General features: G+C 37.2%; 1 protein-coding gene across 1 annotated transcript; it reads right to left on the bottom strand.

The window, feature by feature from the left end:
• Positions 1-6,433: 6,433 nt before the first annotated feature.
• On the bottom strand, positions 6,434-13,390 carry LOC128094328 (zinc finger CCHC domain-containing protein 3-like). Its single transcript, XM_052712645.1, has one exon. The coding sequence runs from the start codon at positions 13,368-13,370 to the stop codon at positions 12,177-12,179; it is 1,194 nt and encodes a 397-aa protein (XP_052568605.1). The 5' UTR covers positions 13,371-13,390; the 3' UTR covers positions 6,434-12,176.
• Between the last annotated feature and the right edge of the window lie 14,196 nt (positions 13,391-27,586).

The raw sequence follows: 27,586 nt of genomic DNA, 5'->3' as shown, positions 1-27,586 counted from the left end.
GTATTATATTCTTGTTCCCCACAGACTTGACTGAATATTTACATTTTTTTAATTAAAAGCAACATACATAATTTAAATGAGGAAAAATAATTACCAGTGTATTCACCTGGCCTGATACATACGGCTAAGAAATAGTGAACCAAGAGGCGGTCCTTCTTTGGTAACTTCTCAGAAGGCATGTCATTTGGAACAGTTTTCTATATAACTATCCTTATACCCACAAACAACTTTAGTCATAACTCTCCAAAAACAACATCATTTTACAGCACTATTACAGAATTCCACACCTGCTCAAACTGGTATTTACTTAAAATGTCATGTCTAAAGCCACATGATAAATCGACACAACTCAACATGTTTTCTGGGCAAAGAAAGTATGGAATTCAATGCTAAGACACACTTCATGATCTTAAGGAACAGGTTGCCTCCTGTGGAAAAAGTGTCTTCTAAGAAGGATATCACATTTCAAAGCCCAATTTTTAGAAAATATTAACACCAACCAAAAATATAATCCAAAGTAAAGAAACAACCAAACAAGGGGAGCAGCATGAAAACACATATTGTCATGCCAGCGCATATGTGAAATTCTCTGGGCTTCACACACAAAACAGAAAAGCTAAGGAGAAAGCATGGATGCTAAGAGAGATAGAAGCAGGTTTTTCAACAATGACATTGTGAGGCCTTTCAATTCCAGAAAGTCAAAGATGATAATGTTCATTTATCATCACCATATTCTCTACAATGCATCATTTAGTTCTGACTATATTTGTGTATGTATGAAAAAATACACTAAGAATTAGTATTTTTTTTTCTAATTTCCAGGAGCAGACATGGTAATGCAGGAGGAAAAAGAAAGAAGAGTGGAATTATGTAAATACAGTGCACATGTGAGAAATGCTCAATTTCATTAAAGGTGCATACACATGTATGCCTATGTATTTTGATACATACATATATATTTTTACCTCTAAATGTGTGTCAGAAGGAGGCACTTTTACATACACATACAAAAACATTTATGCATATATTAAAGTAATTAATATAGTTCAAAACATATCATGGAGATACTGTGAAATGTGCACATCTTTGAACATAAAGGGGAATCAGAGTTTTCTCTCCGATGACTGTAAGGAGTTATTTGGTTAATGGTCATGGGAGCTCCCATAGTACCCCACTGGTGATTTCTAAATCAGGGTTAAATCTCCTAATATGAGGGTGATAAGCTATTACAGAAGATCCTACATACTTAAGTCATCATAGAACAGATATACACATGGTGCATCATTAGAAGCTTCACTGGGAATGACTACATGTGATAGGATTAAAAATTACTCTGCAGCCTGGCGATGGTGGCACACACCTTTAATCCCAGCCATCAGGAGGCAGAGGCAGGCGGAACTCTGTGATTTCGAGGCCAATGTGGGCTGCAGGATGAGTTTCAGAGAAGGTTCAAAGCTACACAGAGAAACCCTGTCTCTAAAAACCAAAACCAAAACAAACAAACAAAAAACTACTCTGCATATAACTCCAGCAAGAATAAAATGTCTCATGCTCATGATCTACATTCCAAAAAAAATGCAAATGTAGAGTCTTCTACTTTTTCCTACTTTTGCCATAGTGGCCTATTTATAATAGGAATAATCAATTACTTGCAAGTATTATGATTCATTCCATGAGGTAAATAATTGACTTATACTCCTAAAAGGACTAAGTTCATGAGACTAGAATTGTCAAGAACTACAAAAATTATTTCTCTCATACTGCTGGAGTCAAGTTGAAATAAAGTGAGTTCTGAAGACATAGTGATATACTGATAGATCTGGTTATCACTAGACACTCATCATAGAAATTTCATCTCATATTAATTTGGAATTAACACAACAATATGCAGGGGACTCTTTCTATAGACACTTAGAGGCTTTGGGTAACTATTTTATGATGTTTAATGCCTTTTTCATATGGGTTAACTAAAGCCTCCTGTATCTATGTTGAAAGTGTACCAAAAATATTCTAACAGATTTGGAGCGGTGGGATCATTCCATAATGACAAAGTTTTCCAGTCTCAGCTTTGCTATCCATCATAGAAATTCAGAATGTGAGTAATCAGACACAAGATAAGCCTTTCACAGGTTCTAACCATATGAGAATACCAGAAATAAGAAGAAAGAAATCTTGGCTCTTAATCACACTCAATGGGAAGCATGTAATATCTTACTGTCACTAGAAATAAATAACTGATTTCCAACAAAGTTCATGCTTCACCTGACAACATAGAGAGGAATTGGATGACCAGAAAAAAAAAAACAGGTCCAAGATTTTCTATTTGTCAAAAGGAATTGACAATGCCCACCAATAATAGAAAGTTGTACCTTGGAGACTCTAAATGGCAAAAGGATTATTACAAGTAAATTTCATTCCAAGTAAAATTCTTTTTTTGTCTACCCAGAGACTTTAGTGACAGACAGGCTAGTGTTGGAAACAGTTTCTGCTTGATACCTTCAGTGACTCTAGGTAACTGGATAAAAGTGACAATACCATAGCTATTCCCACAGTGGATCTCCCTAGGATAGGAAAGAACAGGACTCTCGGTTTCTGTCCCAGTTTGTAAAGCCTGAATTGGATTATCTCCCTTGTTTTTAATGCAGCATTTTAGACTGAGACTGGGACGTCACATCTTTAAAGAGAAGCTGCAGCTTCAGAAGCAGGATCCCACTTGCTGCACAGGTGACAGGATCAGGGGACTCAGAGCTGTGCTCCTGGGAATCAAACAATCCTGACCTTGCTAAACTGCATGGGCTCTGTCTTCTGTAGATGTCAGGAGCAGTCAGCCTTTTCTGTGCCAAGGTAGAGTCCACATTTGGTTATACCCAGGACCAACTGTGTCCTGAATTATAGTCTGAGCCTGACTGGTAAGAAGCGGCACCTCTGACACTTTCTTTCTTTTTTTTTTCTTTTTTTTCTTTTTTTTTTATTCTTTTTTTTAATTTATTTTGCAATACAATTCAGTTCTACATATCAGCCACAGATTCCCTTGTTCTCCCCCCTCCCGCCCCTTTCATGTTCCCCTCAGCCCACCCCCATTCCCACCTCCTCCAGGGCAAAGCCTCCCCTGAGGACTGAGATCAACCTGGTAGACTCAGTCCAGGCAGGTCCAGTCTCCTCCTCCCAGGCCCAGCCAAGTGATCCTGCATAGGTCCCAGTTTTCAAACAGCCAACTCATGCAATGAGCACAGGACCGGGTCCCATTGCCTGGATGTCTCCCAAACAGATCAAGCCAATCAACTGTCTCACCCATTCAGAGGGCCTGATCCAGTTGGGGACCCCTTAGCCATTGGTTCATAGTTCATGTGTTTCCATTTGTTTGGCTATTTGTCCCTGTGCTTTATCCAACCTTGGTCTCAACAATTCTCGCTCATATAAACACTCCTCTTTCTCGCTAATTGGACTCCCAGAGCTCCACCCGGGGCCTAGCTGTGAATCTCTGCATCCAGATCACTCAGTCGTTGGATGGGGTTTCTATCACGACAATTAGGGTGTTTGGCCATCCCATCACCAGACACTTTCATTAGCACTCCTTGCCTCTGATTGAAGGACTGTGTGCATTCAAATTGAGCCCAGAATAAGAACCAAGAAAGACAATGATCTCAGTTCCAGCAAAGAGGGCAAATCCTGTGGTAACCTTGGAGATTTCCATCAGATATGCTGTTTCATTTCTCCCTCCCACCTAAATGTATATGTATTGCCACTGAAGCAGCAAATTTAAAGTGCGCCATAGGAAAAAATGCAATTGACTCTGTGTTCCGACTCCAATTATCCAAAAAAGAAAAGGAATCGAGAACTAAACAAAACAACAAACAGTCCATGCCAACTAGGAGTTAATCATATGTGTTTCTTGGGCCACATTCCTGGCTACATACATGTAACCCTCCCTTTCTGCCTGCTGCTGGCTGATTTTGATTCTGACCTCTAATTGCAGCCTCCTGTTGACAGTTTCTGATATGTCCTGTCTTTCTTCTACTGCAATGATAGATTATTTAATTATATCACACCAATAAGTATATTTCACACACACACACACACACACACACACACACACACACACACACACACACACACATACAATAATGACCAATATAAGATGCTACTTTTGTAAATAGTAAAGGTACATTTATCTATATACTGAACATAGGCAGTTTGGATATGGTATCTTACTGTGCTATAATAATTATGTAACATTTTGAGGTTTTTGTATTATAGTGTAATATTAATAACACTTGTATATTTTTTTAAATTTTCTCCTTTGTATGTATGCTTTTATATGTGATTCCACATATATCCACAGACATATCGATTCAAGTTTCATAAATACTTACAAAACACTATACTCAGCACTCATATACAAATTTAGAATTTTAAAAAAATTCAAAAATTCACTGCATTTCCCCTAGTAGAATTCTGCTTTATTCATCATCACTACTCTGTCCTTACTTCATACATTTACTCTCTATTGCGTGACAACTGAGTTTAGGGAAAGCCCCTGTTTTGCCTTTTCTGTGGGGCCATCGATTAGAACATCGACAGACTCTCAGGGCTAACAAACATGTGAAATTCTTACTTGCCCTCTTCATTAGCTCATTAAGTATTATAGGCCAATCTGACATTATATGTTTAATGATCCTTCTTCAGCATGTAGTAGAACATTGGTTTGCTTCATATTGAAACATTTATGTATACAAACTCAGCTGATACAAGGGTGCTAAAAGATCCATCCAATATTAGATCCATGCACAGGTGTATCAGCATAGTCAGATTGACATAGTGTTTCATACAAGTAGAGAAATTGCCAAATATGTTAACCAAGCTGGCCAGGAAAACTCCATGAGATTACTCACACTGCATGTGCCTCATGTTCTGTGACTGGATGGTGATGCCTGTAAGTCAGATTTTTCATATATGTATTCTGGAATTAGAACCCAGGTAATTGTATTTCCAAGCAGCCAGTTTGCTGAGGGAGCCTTCTACTAGGCTTTGCTTATTAGAAGCAAATAAGCAAAATATAATCATAAGAGTTATTTTACAGAGATCACACAGATGTTGCCTAAGCAACTCCTTGATGTCTTTCCATGTCTATAAATCGGTGCTTACACTTGCTCAGCTTCATCACTTGACTTCGGAATGCTTAAATAAAGCTTAATCACATATCAAGTGCCTTTGCTATTTTTTTTAACACAACACATAGTGAATGTGAACAATGCTGAGGAGTCTCCTGTAAATGAAACCTCAAAAGTCCATTAAATTACATTCTGTCATCATTCTTCTTGATAATCATGTTTTGATAACTAATTTTTTACATTGTTATGTTCTTAGAAACAGTCCCCTGAGCCATTAATATAGCTATTATTTTAATCATCATCATCATGTGCTGATCATCTCAAAATCACAGCTAACAAAAGGGAAAAACCTAAAGGCAGACTTAATGATTGTACCACTACCTTCAAATGAAAAAACTTATCAGGACTTAGCATATCCTAGGGTATTATATCCTTGTTTCTCACAGACATGACTGAATATTTCAATCTTTTTTGATTAATAGAAACATGTATCATTTAAATGAGGAAAAATAATTTCCAATATATTAACCTCGACTGATATATAAGGCTAGGAAATAGTGGACTCAGAGGAAGTTTTTCTTTGGCAACATCTCTGAAGGCATGTCTTTTCTAACTGTTTTCTATATATCTATCCTTATAGCCACAATCAACTTTAGTTGTAACTCTCCAAAATTGAAATAATTTCACAGCGCTTTTACAAAATTCCACACCTGCAGAAACTGTTATGTGCTTACAATGTCAAGTCTACGGCCAGCTGATAAATCCACACAATTCAACATTTTTCTGGACTCAGAAAGTATCGTACCCAATGCTAAGACACAGTTCATGTTCCTAAGGGATAGGATTCCTACTGTGGAAAAAGTGTCTTCCAGGAAGGATATCACATTTCAATGCTCAATGTTTAGAAAATATGAACACCAACCAAAATTATATTCCAAAGTAAAGAAACAACCAAACAAGGGGAGCAGCCTGAAAACACATATCGCTATGCCAGCGTGTATTCGAAATTCTCTGGACTTGCCACACATAGCTGAAAAGCAAAGGAGAATGGATGGATGCTAAGATAGATAGAAGCAGGCTTGTCAAACGACACTGTGAGGCCTTTCAATTCCAGAAGGACAAAGATAAAAATGTTTGTTTATCCTCACCACATACTGTGCGATGCATCATTTAGTTATGACTATATTTGTGTACGTATGAAAAAAATAAATTCACTAAGAAGTAATATTTCTTTTGGAATTTCCAGGAGCAGACATGGTAATGCAGGAGGAGAAAGAAAGAAGAGTGGAAATATATGTGAGAAATGCTCAGCTGCATAAATGTTCATACACCTGTATACATATTTATTTTTATACATACATATATATTTATACCTCTAAATGTGTGTCAGAAGGAGGCACTTTTACATACACATACAAAAACATTTATACATATACAAAAGTAATTGATATGGCTCAACGTTTATCTTGGAGAGATTGTGAAAAGTGCACATCTTAGACCATGAAGGGGAATCAGAGTTTTTTTCTCAGATGACTGTAAGGAGTTATTTGGTTAACTTGCTGGTCAAGGGAGCTCTGATAGTCCCCCACTGGTGATTCACAAACTATTTTCAAACCAGGGCTATGTCTCCCAATATGATGGTGATAAGCTATTACAGAAGATCCTACATACTTAAGTCATCATCGAACAGATATCCACATGGTATCTCATTAGAAGCTTCACTGATTATGACAACTTGGGATAGGAATGGAAAAACTACTCTGCATATAACTCCAGCAAGAACAAAGTGTCTCATGCTCATGAACAATGTGACATAAAACAGCACATGTTGAATAGACCTCTAATGTTTTCTACTTTTGCCATAGTGGCCTATATTTAATAAAGGTAATTAATTACATGCAAGGATTACGATTAATTCCATGGGGTGAATAAATGCCCTACACTTATAAAAGGCCCAAGACCATGAGACTACAATTGTGAGAGAACTATATCCATTATTTGCCTTTTTCAACTGAAGTCAAGTTGAAATAAAGTGAGTCCTGAAGACATAGTGATAAGCTGATATGTTTGGTTATCACTTGACCCTCGTCTCAGATATTTCTTTTCGTATTAATAGGAAATTAACACAATGACATGCAGGGGTCTCTTTCTATAGACACTTAGAGGCTTTGGGAAACTATGTTATGATATGAAATGGTTTTTTAATGATGCTGAACTCAAGCCTCAAGTATCTATGTTTAAAAGGCTCCAGAAAGATTATAACAGATTCAGAGCAGAGGGATCATTCCAAAGTGACAAAATTTTCCAGTCTCGAATTTCCTATTCCTCATAGAAATTCACAATGTGAGTTTTCAGACACAAGATAAGGTGTTCAAAGATACTAAACATATGAAAATACCAGATACAAGATGAAAGAAATCTTGGTTCTTACTACTCTCATGGGAAGAATGCAATACCTCACTGTCACTAAAAATAAATAACTGATTTCCAACAAAGTTCATGCCTCGCCTGACGTCATAGAGAGGAATGGGCTGACTAGGAAAAAAATCATGTCCAAGAGTTCCTATATGTCAAAAGAAATTAACAATGCCCACCCATAATAGAAAGTTGATCCCCTGAGACCCTAAATGGCAAAAGGATTATAACAAGTAAATTTCATTTCAAGTAAAATTCTTTATTGTCTATCCAGAGAATCTAGTGACAGAAAGGGTGATGTGTGGAACAGTTATTGCTTGATACTTACAGCAACTCTAGGTACCTGGTTAAAAGTGGCAGTACCATAGCTATTCTCACAGTGCATCCCCCTAGGATAGAAAAGAGTAGGAGTCTCTTTTCCTGTGTCAGGTAGTAAATCCTGAATTGGATTAACTTCCTTGCTTATAGTGCAACACTTTTAGACTGAGACTGGGATGTCACATCTTTAAAAAGAAGCTGTATGTTCAGAAGCAGGATCCCACTTGCTGCACAGGTGACAGGATCAGGAGCCTCAGAGCTGTCGTCCTTCAAGTCAAACAATCCTGACTTTGCTAAACTGAATGGGCTGTGTCTCCTGTAGATGTCAGGAGCAGTCTGCCTTTTCTGGGCCAATATAGAGTCAGTCTTTGGTTATACTCAGGACCAAGTCTGTTTTGGAGTATAGCAAGAGCCTGACTGGTAAGAAGCAGTACCTTAGACACTTTTATTTGCACTCCTTGCTTCTGATTGAAGGATTGTGTGCATTCAAATTGAGGCCGGAATAAGAACCAATAAGGACAATGATCTTAGTTCCATCAAAGCAGGCAAATCCTGTGGTAACCTTGGAGATCTCTATCAGAGATGCTGTTTCATTTCTCCTTCCCACATAAATGTACATGTGGTGCCACTGAAGCAGTGGAATTGAATGTGTGCAGGAAAAAAAAGGTCAATTTACTCTGTGCTATGACTCCAATTATCAAAACAAACAAACAAACAAAATGAATGAAACAAAACAAAACAAAAATACCAGCCCCTTCCAACTAGGAGACAATCCTACATCCATTATTTGGGTTAGGTTTCTGGCTACATACATTCCACCCTCTCTTTCTGCCTGCTCCTGCCTGATTGTGATTCTGTCCTGAGGACTGCAGCTTCCTGCTGACAGTTTTTGATATGTCATGTCATTTCCTGACTGCAACTATAGATTCCTGAATTTTACCCTCCAATAAATATATTTTAGATATACATGTATGTGTATGTATGTATAATAATGACCGAAATACTCTGAACACAGGCAGTTTGGATATGCTAACTTACTGTGTCCTAATGATTATGTAATATTTGAGGTTTTTATATTAAAGTGTAATATTCATAATCCTTCTATACTTTTTAAAATTTCTCCTTTCCATATGTGCATTCATGTGTGGTTCCACATATATCTGCATGCATATAGCATTCCTTTTGGATTCAAAGTTCAATAAATACTCACAAAATACTTTGATCATTATTCATATACAAATATAGCTATTTTAAAAATATTCAAAATCCTTTGCATTTCCCCTAGCAGAATTCTGCTTGAAACATCATCATGAATATTCTGTCCTTAGATATATAGGTACTCTCTTTTGTGTGGCATCTGAGTTCCGGGAAAGCCCCTGTGTTTTCTTTTCTGTGGGACCATCAATTAGAACATGGACAGACACTCAAAGCTAGCACACATGCTAAATTCTGCCTTTCCCTCTTCATCAGCACATAAAATAGTATATGTCACTCTGACAATATTTGTTTAATGACCCTTCTTCAGCATGCAGTAGTACACTGGTTTGCTTCATAATGAAACAATTTTGTATGTACACTCAGCTGATACAATGGTGCTAAAAATTCCATCAAATATCAGTTGCATGCTCAAGAGTTTTAGCAATGTTAGAATGACATTGTTTTTCACACAAGGGGAGAATTTGCCAAACATGTTAAACAAGCTAGCCAGGAAAACTCCATGATATTACTCACATGACATATGCCTCATGTTCTTTGATTGGATGATGATGTTAGTATGCCTGACTTTTCAGGCATATATATATTCTGGAATTAGAATCTAGGAAATCATCTTTTCAACAGCGAGATTGCTGAAGGACTCTTCTACTAGGCTTTACTTATTAGAAGCAAATAAGCAAATAAGCAAAATATACCAAAACAGATATTTGTCAAAAAACACACAGATATTCCCTAATGTAAGCACCTACTGAACAACTTTCTATGTCTATGAATTGGTGCTTGCACTCGTTCAGTTTCAACATTTGATTTCGGAATGCTTAAATAAAACCTAAGCATAAATCAAGTGTTACTGTTGTTGTTGCTGTTTTAATCACAACATATACAAAAACGAACAATGCTGAGGAGTCTGTTCTAAATAAAACATCAAAATTCCATTATATTACAATCTATCATTGTTCTTCTTGATAATTTGTCTTTTAAACTAAATTTTACATTGATTTGTTCTTAGAGTCAGTCCTCTGAACCGCTAATACAGCTATTATTTTACTCATCATCATCATGCTCTGTTCATATCAAAATCACAACTAACACAAGTAAAAAACATCATGGGAGACTTAATGATTGTACCACCAACTTCAAATGTAAAAACTTGTCAGGAATTAGCATATCCTAGGGTATGATATCCTTGTTTCCCACAGACATGAATTGATACTTCAAGTTTTTTTGATTAAAGAGGCATATATAATTTAAATGAGGAAAAATTATTCCCAGTGTGTTAACATAGCCTGATGCATTAGGCTCAGAAATATTGAACCCAGAGGCAGTCCTTTTTGGGAAACATCTTTGAAGGCATGTCATTTCAAATAGTGTTCTCTATATCTATCCTTATATCCACAGGCAATCTTAGTTGTAACTCTCCAAAAATGACATCATTTTCCAGCACTATTACAGAACTCCACACTTGCAGAAACTGCTGTGTATTTACAATGTCATGTGTATGACTACCTTATAAATCCACACAACTCAACATTTTTTTGTGGGCAAAAAAGATAAATATTTATTGAGAACAAATCTGAACAACTGTTCTTACATTCTAAGCCACAAGAAAACAGCAAAACTGCAAAGAGAAGACAAAAACTGAAAAAAAGCAGTTTACTGTCTTTCACTTTAACTTGGTAACACTTAGTTGACCCAGGCCCTATCCCTTGGCCTGTTTCCCCAAGAACATTTTCCAGTTTACAGCTCACTCATGCTTCTGGGTTAAAACCACCTTTCTCCTGAGCATCAGAGGTCAAAGGTTTCAAATCAGCTCTCTCTAAATTCCCTGGGGTTCCTAGTAGATGAGGCAGAGGTGCAAATGTAAAAATCTGTCAAGTTTCTTTCCTGAGGGCAACCATTTCTCACTGCTGACATTGACAGTGGAACATTTAAGACGTGGTACTCACTCCAAGGACTGATGCATGCATGCAGCCTGCAGTGTGTTCACTGGTCCTTTCCCTAGGTCCCTTACTATGAAGTGGCAAGACAAGCTTCCTTTCTGCTCTTTCAGGGGATGGTGTCTCAGCTTCATGCTGGGAATATCCCCCTGGAGAGAGATTTCCCAGGCCCACCATTGTCAAGGAGACTGCTGTGAAGTGTGAGAGGTAGTGGGATAAGTATCAGGCAAGGGGGCAGTGGATTCTACTGTGGACAGTCTGAGGCACCGCACCACTGTTTACTTTGACCCAGTCATTTAACTTCGGATTCATTTCATCTGCTGGAAAATCAAGGGGTTAATTTAAAAAATCCTTCAAGGAGGCAGAATTGAGAGGATCACTGTAAGTTTGAAGCCAGCCTGGTCCAGGAATGCAGGCAATTCCAATCCATTCAGGACTACACAGTGAGACCCTGACTCAAATCAATACACAAAACAAAAACAACCTCCCCCAAAGAAAATCCAACAAACACCATCTCTTGGGTGTTTCCCAGAAGAACTGCCTAGGCTCCACACTCCTACAGAAATATGGCTTCTGAGTCAAAAGGAACTGTCACAAAGGAGATAGGTTTAAATGCTATGAGAGGCCCTTGGCCACCTTTCAGAGCTTATTCGGATTACACACTTCCAGCAACACGGTTTTCACAAATTTTCATATCACATAGAAGCAGCAAATGAAAAGATCCCAGCGGAGAGCTGCACAAGGTAGGCACTCTAGACAGAGCTAGTCGACGACATTTTCGATTCAATAAACACTTGGTTGAATGCCTATCCTGCATTGAGCCCTGTACACAGGGCTGAGGCATAAAACTGAGCCAGGCAGCTCAAAGGGCAAAAATATTCTAATGAGACATGGATGAAGCCGGAGGTAGTAAAAATTACAGAGGGGGACAGGGTGTGGATGAAAGTACCAAAACTAATGCAAAATGGGAAAAAAATGCGGAGGTGTCAGGCAACATATCTGCACACTACAGTTCTGAATAGTCCTTTTTAAATAGGCTGACAAGGAGCACACGTGGTTTTAAAAAGGCATAGAGAGAATATCTCTGTTAAGTTTTAGAAATATCTCCTTCCAAAAAACAGAAAAATGGTCTTAAAGAAAAAAAAATGTTTTGGCACTTAAGGGTAAGCTGGCTGTGTGTTCAACCTGGCAGGCAGAAGCGCATGGAATTGTGAGCTGCTTTGGGACACTGGGCAAACATGTGTCCTCCCTTGCCACAGAGGTTGCACATGATGACCTTCCTGCAGTAAGGGCTCTTGTGCCCCTCCTCCCCACACCTGTAACACCTGTCCTGCGTGCAGGTGCTGCTCATGTGGGTTCGGGAACCACATTTGAAGCAGGTCTTGGGCTGCCCCTTGTACCAACTGTAGCCCCTCTCTGTTCCCAAGAAGAAGGAGCCAGGCAGGTGCCTCAGTCCGCCCTCCCCCTGGCGCAGCTCGATCTCGCACTTGTACTCCCCAGTCCAGATCCCAAACCTGTCAGTCACTTTCATTGGCAAGGCCAGCACATCGCAGTGGCGCTTGAGCCAGGTCACGATATCCCCCACATCCACAGTCTCATTCCGGAACAGGATGAAGAGGGTCTTCAAGCCGGACTTGCTCTGCCCCAACACCACAAAGTTCTCCCAGCAGTCGTCCAGCTCCCGCTTTTCCTCATAGATGCGGAGAAACAGGGCAAGCTTGTCTTCAGATCTGAAGCTCACGTGGAACTCGCGGCTGCCAGGGATCTGGATGACAGCATAGATATCCCCGGGGTCCATGCCGATGGAGCGCATGATGAGAGCACCCACCACGAAATCCCGGGTCGGACAGGCACTCTCTTCTCCCTGGAAACAGATGCGCACAAGGAAGCGGCCCTTACCAGGACAGGCAGCTGGAGGCTCATCCTGCAGCAGTCTCTCCGCAGTGGCGTCTTTGGTCGCACCAGGCCTGGCAGGGGACGCCATGGCCGCCGCCGCCACCGCCACCTCGGCCATCTTCCTCTGATTCGCGTCTCCAGCTCCTTTCATCCTGCAAACTTCTGCCGCGTAGCCCGCAGGGTCTCTACCGCAGCCCCTTGGGTCCCCGCGGCCGGCAGGTGGGAAGTTGCCGGGGTTCGGAGCGGCCAGGCCCGCGGGGCTGCCCAGCCTGCCGCCTGCACCTCTGCCCCTCTCTTCTGCCCGCCACTGCTCGCGGAAGTCGTGCTTCTTCTCCGCCAGGTTCTTTACTACCTGCGCCCAGCCCATCTTCTCTCCTGTGCCCTGGGCTTCCTCAGCCTGGGCCATAGGCTGCGCGGGGAGCGGCATCTGCAGAAGGCCCCGCTGCAGATCCTCCGCGGCTCTGCCACCTGTCGCCATCTTGCCTCTTGTCAGATGAAAATCTGGGTTTTTTTTTAAACTAATTTTTACATTGTTATGTGCTTAGAAATAGTCCCCTGGACCATTAGTATAGTTATTATTTTACTCATCATTACCATGATGCGCTGTTCATATCAAACGCACATTTAACACAACAGAAAACATCAAGTCCTATTTGATCTTACCACCCTATTTAAATATAAAACTTATCAGGACTTACATTATCCTAGGGTATTTTATCCTTGTTTCCCACAGACATGACTGAATAGTTCATTTTTTTATTAAAATAAACATATTTCATTTAAATGAGGAAAAATAACCCCCAATGTATTAACCTGGCATAATACATAAGACTAAGAATTAGTCTACCCAGAGGCAGTCCTTCTTTGGCAACTTCTCTGAAGGCATGTCATTTCGAACAGTTTTCTATATATCCTTATATTCACAAGCAAATTTAGTTGGAACTCTCCAAAACAACAACAACAACAACAATAAGATAAAACAAAACAAAACAAGAAACACATCATTTTACAGCACTATTACAAAATTCCATACCTTCACAAACTGCTGTGTACTTACAATGTCATGTCTACAGCCACGTGATAAATCCACCTAACTCAACATATTTTCTGTGCGAGGAAATTATGTTACTCAATGCTAAGACACAATTCATGATCCTAAGGAACTGGACACCTCCTGTGGAAAAAGTGTCCTCTAATAAGGATATCACATTTCAAAGCCCAATGTTTAGAAAATATGAACACCAACCAAAAATATAATCCAAAGTAAAGAAACAACCAAACAAGGGGAGCAGCACGACAACACATATGGTCATGTCAGTGCATATTGGAAACTCTATGGACTCAGCACACTTAGCAGAAACCTAAGGAAAAAGGATGGATGCTAAGATATATAGAAGCAGGTTTTTCAACAATGACATTGTGAGGCCTTTCAATTCCAGAAGGTCAAAGATAAAAATGTTCATTTATCATCACCACATTCTCTACAATGCATCATTCAGTTCTGACTATATTAGTGTATGAGTGAAAAAATAAATTCACTAAGAAGTAGTATTTTTTTTTATTTTTGTAATTTCCAGGAGCAGACATGGTAATGCAGGAGGAAAAAGAAAGAAGAGTGGAAATATAAAAATACATTACATCTGTGAGAAATGCTCAACCTTATAAAGGTGCATATGCATGTATGCATATGTATTTTTATACATCCATATATATCTTTATACCTCTTAATGTGTGTCAGAAGGATGCACATCTTTATACACATACAAAAGCTTTTATACATGTATGAAAGTAATTGATATGGTTCAACACATATCATGGAGATTTTGTGACAATTGCACATCTTAGACCAAGAAGGGGAATCATAGTTTTCTCTCAGGTGTCAGTAAAGAGTTATTTGTTTAACTTCTTGGCCAAGGGGGCTCCCATAGTCCCCCATCGGTGATTCACAACCATTTCCAAACCAGGATTACACCTCCCAATATGATGGTGACAGGGTATTATTGAATTTCCTTCATATTTAATTCATCATAGAACAGATATCCACATGGCACCTCATGATAAGCTTCACTGGGAATGACTACATGTGATAGGAATGAAAACTGCTCTGCATATAACTGCAACAAGATCAAAATATGTCTTGCTCTTGAGCTACATTCTAAAAAAAAAAGCACATGTAGAGTAGTCTTCTACTTTTTCCTACTTTTGCCATAGTGGCCTATTTATAATAGGAGTAATCAATTACTTGCAATGATTATGATTAATTCCATGAGGTGAATAAATGTCCTACACTCATAAAAGTACCAAAAACCTGAGACTAAAATTGTTATAGAACTATAAAAATTATTTCTCTCATTCTACTGCAGTCAAATTGAAATAAAGTGAGTTCTGAAGACATAGTGATAAACTGATAGATCTGGTTATAACTTGATCTTCATCAGAGAAATTTATCTCGTATTAATTGGGAATTAACACAATGATACGCAGGGGCCTCTTTCTATAGACACTTAGAGGCTTTAGGTAACTATTTTATGATGATTAATGCCTTTTTCATATGGCTTAACTAAAGTCTCCTGTATCTGTGTTGAAAAGGAACCAGTAATATTCGAACAGATTCAGAGCTGGGGGATCAATTCTTAATGACAATGTTTTCCAATCTAAAATTTCCTATCCCTCATAGAAATTGAGAATGTGAGTTTTCAGACACAAGATAAGGTGTTCAAAGGTACTAAACCTATGAAAATACCAGATACAAGAAGAAAGAAATCTGGGTTCCTAATTACTCTCAAGCAAAGCATGTAATACCTCACTGTCACTACAAATCAACAACTGATTTTCAACAAAGTTCATGCCTTGCCTGATGACATAGAGAGGAATGGGCTTACTTGGAAAAAAAAATCATGTCCAAGAGTTCCTAATGTGTCAAAAGGAATTGACAATGCCCACCTACATTGGAAAGTTGTACCTCTCAGTCCCTAAATGGAAAAGGATATAAAAAGTAAATTTCATGTGCTATTCTTTATTGTCTACCCAGGGACTCTAGTGACAGAAAGGCTAGTGTCTGGAACAGTTACTGCTTGATAATTTCAGTGACTTTAGGTACTGGGTAAAAGTAACAAAACCTATTCCCACAGTGGATCTCCCTAGGATAGGAAAGAGCAGGACTCTCTTTTTCTGTGCCAGTTTGTAAACCCTGAATTGGATTATCTTCCTTCGTTATAATGCAACACTTTTAGACTGAGACTGGGACGTCACTTCTTTAAAGAGAAGCTGCAGCTTCAGAAGCAGGATCCCACTTGCTGCACAGGTTACAGGAGCAGGGGACTCAGAGCTGTGCTTCTGGGAATCAAACAATCCTGACTTTGCTAAACTGCATGGGCTCTGTCTCCTGTAGATGTCAGGAGCAGTCTGCATTTTGTGAGCCAGTATAGAGTCAGGCTTTGGTTATACCCAGGACCAACTATGTCCTGGAGTATTGCCAGACCCTGACTGTTAAGAAGCCCCACCTTGGACACTTTTATTTTCACTCCTTGCCTCTGATTGAAGGACTGTGTGCATTCAAATTGAGCCCGGGATAAGAAACAATAATGACAATGATCTCAGTTCCAGCAAAGGAGGCAAATCCTGTGGTAACCTTGGAGATCTCCATCAGATATGCTGATTCATTTCTCCCTCCCACCTAAATGTATGTGTGCTGCCTCTGAAACAGCGAAAATTGAAAGTGTGCAAGAAAAAAATGCAATTTACTATGCGCTCCAATTCCAATTATCAAAAACAAAACAAAACAACCAGCCCATGCCACCTAGGAGGTAATCATGTATCCTTTGCTTGGGCCAAATTCCTGACTACATACATGCAACCCTCCCTTTCTGACTCCTGCTGGCTGAGTGTGATTCTGTTCTGCCATTTGCAGCTTCCTGCTGACAGTTCTGATTTCTTCTACGTCCTGTCATTTCTTCTACTGTATTGATAGATTCTTGAATTATACCACTCCATAAATATATTTCTGATATATATATATATATATATATATATATATATATATATATATATATATATATATACGTATGTGTGTGTGTGTGTGTGTGTGTGTGTGTGTGTGTGTGTGTGTAAGAATGACCAAAATAAGATATTACTTTTGGAAATAGTAGTGGTACAGTTAGCCTTTCTCAGCATTGCAGTTTGGATATGGTATCTTACTTGTTCTAATGATTATGTCATATTTTGAGGTGTTTGTAATTATAGTGTAATATTCATAATCTTTGTATATATTTTATAATTTCTTTTTTGTATTCATGCATTTATGTGTGGTTTCACATATGTCTCCATTCATGTGCCATTCATTTTGTATTCAAAGTTCTATAAAAACTTACAAAATACTTTGCACTTAATTCATATACAAATATAGATATTTTGAGAATATTAAAAAATACTTTCATTTCCCCTAGTAGAATTCCACCTTAATCATCATTATCAGTACTCTGTCTTTAATTCTTACAGGTGCTCTCTCTTACATGATATCTGAGTTCAGGGAAAGCCAATCTGTAGATTTTTCTGTGGGGCTATCGATTAGAACATGGACAGATGCTCAGAGACAGCATACATGGGAAATTCTGCCTTTGTATCTTCATCAGTCCACTAAACATTATAGGCCACTCTGATAATATTTGTTTAATCATCCTTCATCAGCATGTAGTAGAACATTAGATTTCTTTATAATGAAACAATTATTTATGTACACTGTGCTGATACAAGGGCCATAAAAGTTCTATCAAATATTAGTTGCGTGCACAGGTGTATTAGCAATGTCTGATTAACATAGTGTTTTACAGAAAGAGAGAATTTGCCAAATCTGTTAACTAAGCTGGCCAGGAAAACTACATGAGATTATTCACATAGGTTATGCCCCATGTCCTTTGATTGGATGGTGATGCCTGCATGCTTGATTTTTCATATATGTTTTCTGGAATTAGAACCCAAGTAATCATATTACGAAGCAGCCAGTTTTCTGTTGGAGCCCAGTACTAGGCTTTGCTTTTTAGAAGCAAATAAGCGAAATACAACATAAGGGGAGAACACACAGATGTTTCCTAATGGAAGAACCTACTGGGCATCTTTCCATAACTATGCATTGGTGCTTGTACTTGCTCAGTTTCAACATTTGATTTTGGAATGCTTAAATAAAACCTAAACATGAATCAAGTGAACTCCATTGTTTTTTTTTTTATCACAAAATACACTAAAAGTGATCAATTCTGAGGAGTGTACTGTAAGTAAAATCTCCAAATTCCATTAAATTACATTCTATGATCATTCCCCTTGAAAATCTGTTTTTTAAAGTAATTTTTACATTGTTATGTTCTTAAAAACAGTCCCCTTAGTCATTAATATAGCTATTTTACTCATCATCATCATGTGCTGTTCATATTGAAATCAGAGCTAACACAATGAAGAACATCAAGGCAGACTTGATGATTGTTATTGTCACATTCAAATACAAAGCTTTTCAGAAATTATCATATCCTAGGTTATTATATCCTTGTTTCCCACAGACATGACTGAATATTTCAATTTTTTATTTAAAGAAACATATATCATTTAAATGAGAAAAAATAATTCCTAATGTATTAACCTACCCTAATATATAAGCCTAAGTAATAGTGAACCCAGAGGCAGTCCTTCTTTAACAAAAATTTCTAAAGGCATGTCATTTCAAACGTTTCTCTACATATCTATTCTTATATCCACAGGCAACATTATTGTAAATGTCCAAAGACAACGTTATTTCACAGCACTATTTCAAAATTCCATACCTGTACAAACTGCTATGTACTTATAATGTCATGTCCATGGCACCTGATGAATCTACACAACTCAACATTTTCCTTGGCAATGAAAGTATGGTACTAAATGCTAAGAATCAATTCATAATCCTAATGAATAGGATTCCTCCTGTTCCAAAAGTGTCTTCTAAGAAGGATATCAAATCTCAATGCCCAATGTTTAGAAAATATGAAAACCAACCAAGAATATAATCCAAAGTGAAGAAGCAACCAAACAAAGGTAGCAGAATTACAACACATATCACCATGCCAGCACATATTGAAAATTCTCTGGACTTGCCACACCTAACAGAAAAACCTAGGACAAAGGATGGATGCTAAGATAGATAGAACCAGGTTTTTCAGCAATGACATTGTGTGGTCTTTCAATTCCAGAAGGTCAAAGATAAAAATATTCATTTATCCTTGCTCTGGACATTGCTCTGTATGCTGTGAATGTATTGTTCAGATTCGTTAATAAGTAAAATGCTGATTGGCCAGTAGCCAGGCAGAAAGTATAGGTAAGACAAGCAGAGAGGAAAATTCTGGGAAGAAGGCTGAGTCAGGAGTTGCCATCCACACAAGAGGAAGCAAGATATATAGGAAGAACTGAGAAAAGTTACCAAGCCATGTGACTAAAAATAAGTAAGTACTATGAGTTAGTTTAAATGTAGGAGCTAGATAGTGGTAGGCCTGAGCTAAAAGCCAAACAGTTTTAATTAATATAAGCCTCTGGGTGTTTACTTGGGTCCAAGCACCTGAAGGACTGGTGTGTGAGAGAGAATTGTCCTGACCATAGGCAGGTGGGTCACAAGAAATGTACAGTTACATATCCTCACCACATTCTCTACACTGCATCATTTAGTTCTGACCGTGTTTGTGCATGTATGAAAAAAAAATATATTCATTAAGAAGTAGTATTCTTTTGGAATATCCTGGAACAGACATGGTAATGCAGGAGGAAAATGAAGGTAGGAATTGTATAAATACAGTAGACATAGGAGACATGCTCAACTACATCTAAGATGCATACACATGTATGCATATGTATTTTTATACATACATATATACCTCTAAACAAGTGTCAGAAGGATGCACATCTACATACACGTATAAAAGCATTTATTTTTCATACATGATAGTAGTTATATGGTTTAAAACATATTGGGAAGGTATTGTGATTTCTGCACATTTTTGACCATGAAGGGGAATCAGAGTGTTCTCTCAGATGTCAATAAGGAGTTATTTGGTTATTTTCTTGGCCAAGGGAGCTCCCATAGATTTATGAACCATTTCTAAACCAGGGTTACACCTTCTAAAATGAAGAAAGATATTACTGAAAGCCTACATACTTATCACATGATAGTACAGATCCATGTACGCGTTGCTTGGGCCAAATTTCTGGCTACATACAGGAAACCCTACCTTTCTGCCTGCTGCTGGCTGATTGTGATTCTGTGCTGTGGACTGCTGCTTTCTGGTGACAGTTTCTGATATGTCATATCATTTTTCTCTACTGCAATAATAGATTCTTGAATTATACCACTCCAATAAATATATTTCTGATATATGTATATAAGAATGATCGAAATAAGATGCTGCTTTTGTAAATAGTAATGGCACATTTATCTATACACTGAACACAGTCAGTTTGGATATAGTATCTTACTGTGTCATAATGATTATATAATATTTTGAGGTTTTTGTATTATAGTGTAATATTCATAACATTTCTATACTTTTTAAAATTTCTGCTTTGTATGTATGCATTTATGTGTGGTTCTACATATCTGCTTGCATATGGCATTCATTTTGGATTCAAAGTTCCATAAATACTTACAAAATATGTTGCTCAATAGTCACATACAAATTTAGATATTTTGAAAAAATTCAAAAATCCACTGCATTTTCCCTAGTAGAACTGTTTAACCATCATCACTACTCTGTATTTAGTTCATACAGTTACTCTCTTTTGCATGACATCTGAGTTTAGGGAAAGCCCCTTTGTTGTCTTTTCTGTGTGGTCATCGATTATAACATGAACAGACTCTCAGGGCTAGCAAACACGCAGAATTCTGACTTTCCCTCTTCATCAGCTCATTAAATATTATAGGCCACTCTGACAAGATTTATTTAATGATCCTTCTTCAGCATGTAGTAGAATATGGGTTTGCTTAATAGTGAAACAATTATGTATACAAACTCAGCTGATACAAAGGTGCTAGAAGATCCATCCAATATTAGTTGCATGCACAGTTGTATTAGCAATGTCAGATTGACATAGTGTTTCACACAAGTCCAGAATTTGCCAAATGTGTTAACCAAGCTGGCCAGAAAACTCATGAGATTATTCACACTACATATGCCTCATGTCCTGTGATTGGATGGTGATGCCTGTATGCCTGATTTTTCATATATGTATTCTGGAATTAGAACCCAGGTAATCGTATTTCCAAGCAGCCACTTTGCTGATGAAGCCTTCTACTAGGCTTTGCCTAGTAGAAACAAATAAGCCTAATATAACATAAGGGATTTTTTTCCAGAGATCAAACAGCTATTCCCTAATGTCAGCAACTACTTGACATCTTTCCATATCTATGAATTAGCCTCACATGGTCTATGTTGTTCTTGTTAGAAAATTGGAACATGTGGAGGATACAAGTCCTGGAAAATATGTATGCGTGGAAAAAACACTTTCTTCTGTACTTGGTATTCGTTTTGCACAATGAAATCACAGAAAAAAGTTCATAGAAACAGCACAAAACAAATTAAAATTTCTATCAAGTAAGGAGTGGTTATATGGAACTAATATTACATGTTTAGTAATATTCCCAGTGAATATATGGGGAGAAATCAGAGTTACCTTTATTGGAATACAGGTTTTATAATGCCAATGTCAAAATGAAAGACCTAACACTTTTGTGCATTTGAGGAGCACTAATTTGACTTACTGTGTTTAAAATTAAATGAGTGAATAAATAAATATGAGCTTAAATTCAAGCAAGTAATTTGGATGACGTTTTCATGATTTATTGCTATGGATCAGAAGATATAAACTTATGGAAGACTTCTGCCCTAACATATGTGAGACAAAAGCATTTGGTAAGGATGGTAGATGTCGATCTTTTTATGATATACATACTATCTATTCTGTTTTCCTAGACTCTAGAGTTTAGGGGACCCTGACTAATATACAAAGAAACGTCATGGAATTTAGAAGGCAATCTTCCAAACCTACTAGTGAAATCATAACATATGCTAATCTTAAGTTTCCTCTAGTATCATCATTTTAGTAGATTGAATAAAAATATGATAACAAGATATAGTTAACCTATAATCTCTCGATTGGCAGAAGCAATGTGCCATGTTGACATGCTTTCAAATGCAAATTCCATAATCTCAATTTTAACTTGTACATTAAAGGCAGATGAAAATCATGGTTAATCCTGTGGTCAAAAGTTAAGCATTCACCTGGACAGACTTCATTTTCACATTCATTTGTTTGTTCTTCAGTTTCGAGGACTGAGCATTCAGGCGAATTCACCACTTAAGAAATGAAATATTTAAGGAATAATTACAGATATTTAGGTCTAAGTATAAATATAAAATAATATTACCCAAATAATTTCAAGTAAATTTTAATCATAAACTTTGTCAAGGAAGGGGTACAAGAATTTATGTATCCATAAGCATATAAGTAAAATATAAGAGCATACATTGAATTTGCATGAAAAATCATGATCAAGATTTGGGCAAAACTGTACTTTAACATCTCGTGCAATTTACATGATTATGCCAGTGTTAAGGTGCTGCTAGTCTACACAAAATAATTAACTACATTTCAATCAATAATTTGATGTCAAAAAATTATTATGGAGGCCAATATGGGATCAGCTGACATGGACATGTATCCTCCAGGCCAATGTTCACACATGTGCAAAACAATCTCAACAGTGTATACAACTATAGACATATGGTAATGTAGTGATTCTCATCTCAAAAATAAACTACAAGAAATAAATTAAAAAGAATGAAGAGAGAGGTGAAGTCCTTAGTGAATATGTTTGTTTCTCATCTCCAGGATGGTGTCAAGGAACCCAACCTCATACCAAAGGGTTCTGTAAAAAACTCACCATGTGCAGGTCAGTGAGATACAGTGACTTACACTGTTAGAAGACTCTGTGTTGAGGATATATGTAGAACATCATCAACAACAAGAAGAGAAAAAAAATAACATGTAAAATGACAGCACAATCAATGGAACAACATAGTGTTGTGGAATATTGTCTTAAGGTTTGTTACTTTTATTTATGTTACATTTGTTTATCTCTGTGAAGCTGTGTTACTGTGCCTATGTAAAATACCTGATGGTCAAATAAAGAACTGGCCAAAGGTAAGGCAGGAGAAAGGATAGCCTGGGCTGGCAGGCAGAATAAATATAGAAGGAAAAAACTGGAGAGAGGAGATATAAGATCTAGGAGCCAGAGAAGAAGTAAGTCATCATGGGCCAGCCACCCAGCTACACAACTAGTCACGGAGTAAGAGTAAGATTTATAGAATTAAGAGAAAGTGTAATACCCAGCGGCAAAAGGTAGACAGGATAAGTTAAGGAAAGCTGGCTAGAAACTAAGGAAGGCAAGGCTGTATTTGCAATAAAGAAAAGCGTCATGTGTGATTCATTTGGAAGAAGAGTATCAAGCCCTCTGAAAGAGAAAAAACAACAACAAAACAACGTAATTTTACATCACATAAATGTATAGCATCATTTTACAGAATATAAAAAATTTCACTGTAAGATTAGCTGAGAATTGTCTTAAACATTCAAGCAAATTCCAAAAATAGATACTTCTCCAAATGAGATATTTCAGTCTACAACAAACAAAAATGTTTTAATATTTTCATCCTTAGTGAATACAATTGTAAATGCCATGAGACAGGATACATAAATTGACAGATAGAAGATAAAGGATGTAGGTCATTGTACAGTACTAGAGAATGTGGGCTAAAAGATGGAGACTAAAGACTAGCTAGTTGTAGGACACTCTGAATTTAAAAAAAAAAGATTATATGACATGGTAAATGAATATAAACTAAATGTTACTCTACTCAGCCAGTGAAGAGGTATGATCTCATAGGACATAGCCAAACTTTATGCTTGCCATATCACTCATAAAAATGGAAACATTATACTGACCTCAAAGAAAGGCCCTTGCATCTACCTTGATAAACTTCCTCTGATACTTCTGTGTCATCTGACATTGAATTGTCAACATATCCTTCAGACTTACCTAAATTTTGTGGGTAAGACTGAACACAAGATTAATCAAAGCCTTATTGCTAGTAAAAGTGAATAAAGGGACTGATGGGTTCATCGTGAAAATAAAGTATACATAACCCACTATGTATGTTCACATAAATAAGCATGAACCCAAATAGTTTGATCTGACTAAACACCTACTTGTGCTGGAAACTTTGTTTTCAGAAAAAAGAAAGCTAGATACAAATTCATGCAAAACAAGTATCTCAGATGATCCAGCTTCACAGAATGCCTGTTGCATTTCCCAAAAAAATCTGCATTCAAGAAGACTTCAAAGCTGCTAGCTGAAATGTCCCCGCATCTCAGACTACTCTAGGCAAGACTTCAGCGAAGTCCTGCACTTTCCTCTCACACAGAGACTGGACAACAAATGATATAGTAGCTCTCCCAAGACATGATCATTACCCCAGTTTGATCAGTGTCCCCTAAACATGCAGTCAACATAAAAGACAGAATCTAATTTTAAAAACATGATGCCCATGTACCTGACAGGTAGAATGGGTAGTTTTTGGTCACATGTGCATTATGAATATTTTTGTTGGTTTGGGGTTGGGTTCAAGTGTTTATTTTTCATTGTCAGGGAGGAAACTAAGGAAAGGAAGATAGATTTAGGAATCTCTTTCTGAAGATAGTGGAGGGAGCACATATAAATGATAGGATAAATGTTAGATTATTAAGTCTATCTTTAAACTAAAAAGAATGTACTCGTCTCAAATATATTATATGGGTATGGATTTTTGTTTCACAATAAAAATTTAAGCTTATTATTCCTGCAACATACTGTGTATATGTTTTTACCCTTGTTTAAAATATCAAAACTAGGCAGCACATTTGAAATGTACCATAAATTCTAGACCATGAAAGGTACTATTATAAACTGCTCAGGAAAACTAAAATGTAGGTTACTAGTTAGTCACCTCTTACACTCAATCTTGTATTCATGTTAGGTATGTTTTCAAGGTTAAACAGAGATGTATTTTACATAGTTCGTCTATAAGCACATGAGAGATCTATAGAATATGACATTTAAGATATTTTAATTTTAATAAGAGTAGGCTTTTCAGGACAGTGAGATATGCCTGCTCATGGAAGTACCAATATACTACAGAGAAGCTAATGGGCATCAATGAACCACCAAATGGAGGTTGCTTTCAATGTGACCAGTAGTCACTGGAAAAGAAATTCCTTTTGCCTCAACTGTGGACAGTATGCTGTCCAAATTAGACATAATGGTCACAAAGGAAGTCTACTGCTGAACTTTGTCAAGACCAAGTAGGGCAGTCCTGCAAAATTTCTGCCTCACAGAAAAGTCTTTCAGATATTCTGGGCCTGTAAGCTAAAGAAAATTTTTTTAATATTTCATAGGAAACTTGGATAACTATCCAAGCAGTCAGCTGATTCTTATTTCTGTAATTGTGGAAGTTGCTTGTTCTGCCCTTCCCATTTACTGAGGTAATATTCTAACCATCTTGAGTCTCTACACAGTTTGAAGACTAAAGAGGTATAAAAATGTTAAGATGTTTATGTAAAAAAATGTTTTAAGGTCTAAAGAGATAAGTCTACGTTGGTAATATAAGCTAGTATAGAAAATGATTTAGGTATAACTATAGACTCACCAAGGCAGGATTGATAATAGACTACATTCTCTAAAGTTGTCAAATACAGAACAACTAGATATTGTGTGTGTAATGCTTCCTGGATAATTGTTCTCATTATTTAGTTTTCCTATGTTAGAGTTAAAACATTTAAATTTTATTAGAGAAAAAAATTGGAATCTTGTGGGATAATATTTTTTGTATTACAAAGAACTGTACATTATGATTGGTTTAATGAGGAGCTGAACAGTCAATAGCTAGGCAGGAAAGAATAGGTGAGACAGCCAGGCAGGGATAGGAACTGGGGTAAAGAGCCTCAGAGACAGGACATTTCCCAGCAATTTGTGGAAGTAATCAATGTGCAGAATGGAAGAGAGGTAAAGAGCTGCCACATGGTAGAATGTATATTATTAGAAATGGGTTTATTTAATTCATAAGAGATAGTTGGGAAAAAGCTTAAGTTAAGGTCAGGCTTTCAAAATTAATAAGGTGTCTCTGTGACATAATTTCAGAGCTGGAGAGCAAAGAAAGTACTGCTACAGGCATGCCAACATAGATATGCAACTAACTGAACTTCCCACATATAGCAGAAAATCTACAGACAAATGATGGATGCCAACATATAAAGGATGAAAATCTATTGGACAATAACATTGATAGGCCTTTCAATTCCAAATGGTCAATGCTAAAAATGGCTATATAATCACCACATTCTGTATACAGTGAGGGTTAGTTATGTATACATATATATATATATATATATGTATGTATGTATGATAAAATCATTTTAAAAGAAATGGCATTTATTTTGATGTGTATTAGAGCAGACATTGTATTAATAGAGGAAGCAGAAAGAAATATGAAATAATCTAAATACAATACTCATATGAAATTATAAATTATGTCAAGAAAGTATACATATGCATACATTCATACATATATATATGCATAAACAAACTCATACATATACACATATATAAACTTACAAAAATATTTAAAAATATTTGAAATGCACCACAGTGTATTTGAAGAGATACTTTAAAAAATTAACACACTTATACAATGAAGAGATATCAGAGTTTTTCTTCTCATCCTCAGCCATGAAGCTGGCTCTCAGACAACAAAGAGGGAGGAGCTAGCCACCAATGTCATGTACCAACACATGCACTAAGCTGAGCCATTTTAAAGTGCAAATAACATAGGAGTTTAGGGTCTGCTTCGTGGTATCAAATAAAAATACAGATGTTCAGTAAAGAAAGAACTGGACAGAAAAAAATTCTAAATGGGTGACAGTGTGTTTAAAAATATACATATACCAGTGACACTGCTGTTCTTTTGTAATCCACATTTACATCACACAAGAACAATGCTGAGGTTTCTCCTGTGTATAAAAACCTCAGAAATCCTTGAAATTATAGTCTATCGTTGCATTCAGTGCCTAGTATAAATTACATTTTTTTCCTGTCTCTGCCTTCAGTTTTGTTGTTTCAGCTGCAGCACACATTTAGGTGGGAGGGAGAAATGAATCAGCATCTCTGAAGGAGATCTCCAGGAGTACAGCCGGATTTGATTTGCATTGGTGGAATTGAGATCACTCTCTGTATTGATTCCCATTCCAGACACACATTGAATGCACACACTCCACAATCAGAGGCATAGAGAGCTAATAAAATTGTCAGCAGAGCCCATTCATACCATTCAGGCTCTTCCTGTCTTCCAGGTCTCAGTTACTCCGGGTGTAACCAAAATACAACGGCAAATTGGCCCCGACAAAGCAAACTGTTCCTGACAAATAAAGGAGACAGAGCCCATCGAAATTAGCAAAGTCGCAGATTGTTTTTGTCTCCTGAGATCACAAACAATACAGATGTTCAGTAAAGGTAGACACAGACAGAAAAAATGTCTAGACAGATTACAGTGTGTTTAAAAATATACACATACCATTGTCTCTGCTCTTCTTTTG

The sequence above is a fragment of the Peromyscus californicus genome, unplaced genomic scaffold (assembly GCF_007827085.1).
Source record: "Peromyscus californicus insignis strain IS unplaced genomic scaffold, ASM782708v3 Scaffold_4__1_contigs__length_199733344, whole genome shotgun sequence".
Taxonomy (NCBI): Eukaryota; Metazoa; Chordata; class Mammalia; order Rodentia; family Cricetidae; genus Peromyscus; species Peromyscus californicus.
This window is presented reverse-complemented; position numbering and strand designations above follow the sequence as displayed.

Coding starts and splice junctions, on each gene's coding strand:
- LOC128094328 (XM_052712645.1), bottom strand. CDS start 13,370: ATGGCGACAGGTGGCAGAGCCGCGGAGGATCTGCAGCGGGGCCTTCTG.